The 3,651-nt window shown below is 44.8% G+C and overlaps 1 protein-coding gene across 2 annotated transcripts in view; it reads left to right on the forward strand.

Annotated features, from left to right (window-relative positions):
* Window positions 1-645: 645 nt before the first annotated feature.
* Window positions 646-3,651, forward strand: part of LOC118326672 (atlastin-2-like) — a gene marked incomplete at its 5' end in the record, with an annotated part of 7,191 nt that continues 4,185 nt past the window's right edge. For both annotated transcript variants that reach the window (XM_035659709.1, XM_035659710.1), the window contains 6 exon segments: window positions 646-696; window positions 1,679-1,735; window positions 1,891-1,983; window positions 2,219-2,357; window positions 2,680-2,807; window positions 3,214-3,270. In XM_035659709.1, the coding sequence (XP_035515602.1) occupies window positions 646-696; window positions 1,679-1,735; window positions 1,891-1,983; window positions 2,219-2,357; window positions 2,680-2,807; window positions 3,214-3,270 (525 nt within the window).

A 3,651-nucleotide genomic window follows, 5' to 3' on the forward strand; every position in this document is an offset into this window, starting at 1 on the left:
GGGGTCTTGTGGTGGTCACTTGGTGGGATCAAGGCTTTTTACAGCGATTGCAGTCTCCCTGGGCTTTACAGCGTTCTAAAGCACGCAGAGTCAGTCCCCCGATTTATCTGTCCGACCTCTCGTCAAGCGCGTGGGATGTTCAGGGCTGATTTTCAGATACATGGGCTTGGATATGAAACATGGTTGTACTGTTGGGGGCTCTCTGCTAAATGTTAAAAGGGAGTCCGGTCTAGGACCTGCCTCATTTTGAAAAGGTTGTCCTGGAGATAACTTCTGTTATGAATCGGAGTATACAAATAAAAATTGGAATTTTGAAACAAGCGGACGGAGTCGACACATTTTCAACCCCACAAAATGCAGATTTCATAAATGTTTGCGTAATTGTTTTTGGACTTTAACGGCAGCTTCGGAGGTGCTTTGTTCAGGATACAGTCATATAATCCAGTTTACAGCTCAAAAAGCGACATAAATATCTGGTCGTGTTAGAGACGAATACAGGAGCAATGAGCTACAACCAGCAAACTGCTACTTACTTTGGTAACAGCCGGAAAAACACTGGTACTCTCATGTTAGATGGCGGATTAACAGCGTTATAGCGGGAGGTGCAGTTTGATTTCATCTGTTTGTATGTGCTGTGTGTTTCAGGTGTACAATCTGTCTCAGAATGTCCAGGAAGATGACCTCCAGCACCTGCAGGTCAGTATCAGCCCGGCCGGACAACAATCAGCAGGGCGGAGTTAAAAATCCACAGAAGTGTATATACAGCCATACAGCGCACAGTGCTTATCAAGGAATGGTTATTACTGTCACACAACTCCCTCTGGAGAGAGGGAACAGCGCGGGGTGAGCAGTAGAGTGTCCAAAGTTTGTGATCATTTAAAGCAGCATCAAAATAAAAACTGTGTACAGTGACTGAACTAATAACACATCAGTGCTTCACTGTGGAAAGCTAGTTAGCTAGCAGCTACAAGTCATTGTCTATCTGCAGATAAAAGTCATGAGACCTTGATCAGTTATATTGTGTGCGGCTTCCAGCAGCTCTGAAACGCTTTACCCAGAAACCCCCCCCCCCGTCGTCTGATTTTCTCTGTTTCTAGAATTGCTTTAATAAAGTGTTTCTTACTCCATTACGTAATGAATCGATAGCTAACCATGGAAATGCAACTCTCTTAGCATTTGAGGTTTGCGTGCCCCCTGGTGGCTGTAAGCAGAAAGACACACACTGCCCAGTGTTTGAGTGAGGAGCTCCATATCGGGTGTGTTCATGAGGAGTCCGGGTCAGGATTAACCTCTGAGCCCGACCCAGCAGGCAGCCTTATGAGGCAGAAATCTCTCAGTGGAAAGTTCTCTTCCATCTTTGGTCCAAAGCTGCTCATCGCTGCACCTCAGATCACCTGCCAGTCAAACCGTGAGGGCGGGGCCAGCTTCATTCAGGCCAACTTCAACCCACTTTCTCTTTTTATTCCAAACAACAGTGAATGTAATCTCTTGCTGCGGCATTAAAGGGTTTTTAGGCGCTGAGTGTTCAGAGCAGTAAATGGAAAAGCTTTCATGGAGCGGATAAAGCTGTTGCAACCATCAGATATGCACACATTTGTTCCTATGCTGATTGAGCTTTATGACTGCGCTGTGCTGGTTTAATAGGATTTGAAGCTGACCGGTTGTTTCCTCTCCTCAGCTCTTCACTGAGTACGGACGACTGGCCATGGAGGAAGTCTATGAGAAACCCTTCCAGGTGTGATCCTCCAGCCACGTTCACTTCAATGTTCAGATTCTTCTCAGTTTGAAGCACGAGCAAATCTAAAGCTGTACTTGAATATATTGTCTCTTAATGACCTCTGATCAATTATCTATTCTGAATCAGTAAGCTGAATGTTCCCCTCTTTTCAGACTCTGATGTTCCTGATCAGAGACTGGAGTTACCCCTACGAACATCCGTACGGTCTGGAGGGAGGACAGAGCTTCCTGGAGAAACGGCTGCAGGTTAGATTCACCAGTCAGCCTCTTATCTGGATCAATAACAGGCTGAAGATTCTGATTATTGTTTATTGAAAGCAATACTCTGTAACATTTCCTCAATAAACACATATAGATTATTGATTGAATCAACCCCATATAGAACAGAGTATACTCTGTTTAATGAGGACATGTTACTCATTATAGAGGAAGACTGTCTCCAGACTTTAATGGGTTAATGTGTGTTGGCGTCCGTGTTCAGGTGAAGCAGAACCAACACGAGGAGCTGCAGAACGTCAGGAAACACATCCACTCGTGCTTCTCCAACATCGGCTGCTTCCTGCTGCCTCACCCCGGCCTCAAGGTGGCCACCAACCCGCACTTCGACGGACGGCTCAGAGGTCAGACACAGACACAACAAGCAGTCGTCATCATTGGCTTAAAAACAATGAACCATTTCATCTGTAAGATTTCTCAATAACAAGTGCTGGTTGGTGGCTCAGATACCCGCCACAGTGAACAGCGACCTGTTGACCGTCTATAATGTGTGTGTGTGTGTGACGGTATTAAAGTAACTACCTGGTTCACGGCTTTCTGTCTGCTGCCGTCTTGTTTTGTCCTCATCATTGTAGCTGCTGCTGTTTATTAGTTTATCATCCTCACTGCTGCTCTGACTGCGTACGAGGTTGAGCTGTGACGACGTGTGTTTGGTGCGTGTCTCAGATATCGATGACGACTTTAAGAAGGAGCTGGTGAACCTCGTTCCGACGCTGCTCTCTCCAGAGAACCTGGTGGAAAAGGAGATCGGAGGAGTCAAAATCACCTGCAGGGACCTGCTGCACTACTTCAAAGTGAGTCTATATCCCTCTGCCCACCGTGGCCTTTCATTCAGTAAGAGCAGTGTCAGCAGCAAGCTAACATTCAGTTTCTGGACCTATACTTTCAAAATAAGTTCCCCACAAAGAAAGATCAGTGTAGTTTTCCTGTAACTTTAAATGCTCTGAACAGATAAAACAAACATTACCGGATTGTTGGAGAAAGTTAAATAGAGCTAATCTAAAGGATTAAAAAGGCCTTTTTTTATTTCATCTTAACTTTAAAATCCCAACTTCACTGAGCTCAGTCAGAAGGTGCTGCTGTTCTCATTGGTGGTTAAAGTGGTTGTAACTCACATAGAAGCTCAGGTGATGTGATAATATCTGTATTTATAAATGTTCATATGACTGATGCTTCCTCCTTTGTATTGCCCGTTTTCAGGCTTACATGAAGATCTACCAGGGAGAGGAGCTTCCTCACCCCAAGTCAATGCTGCAGGTCAGTACAGCTCACACACACACACACACACACACAATGTGCTTTATGTAATCTCACTACTAAACAGCTCCACCTGCTGGACAGTTTACACCATGAGCTTTAATCCAAAAAACCTCACTGATGGTGTACATCAGTCTGTTTGAACACAGTGGAATAAACAGCTTTTTAACTCTAAAATGAACTTTAAAGCTTAAACTTGTTTTCTTGTTGAGTGTTAATGTATTTCCAGAGCTGCTCAGTAGTTTGTGAACTGTGAGTTTACCTCTTGTGCACCAACAAAGCTCGAATCTCTGTACCAAGCTTCCCCCAGACACATACATTACTACCATCCTCCTGAGTTCCCCTGAGACTGATTGTCCTCTCGGCTAGGGCGCTACGATA

Source organism: Morone saxatilis, unplaced genomic scaffold (assembly GCF_004916995.1).
Source record: "Morone saxatilis isolate NCDOM2014 unplaced genomic scaffold, NCSU_SB_2.0 Contig17, whole genome shotgun sequence".
In the NCBI taxonomy this organism is placed as follows: domain Eukaryota; kingdom Metazoa; phylum Chordata; class Actinopteri; family Moronidae; genus Morone; species Morone saxatilis.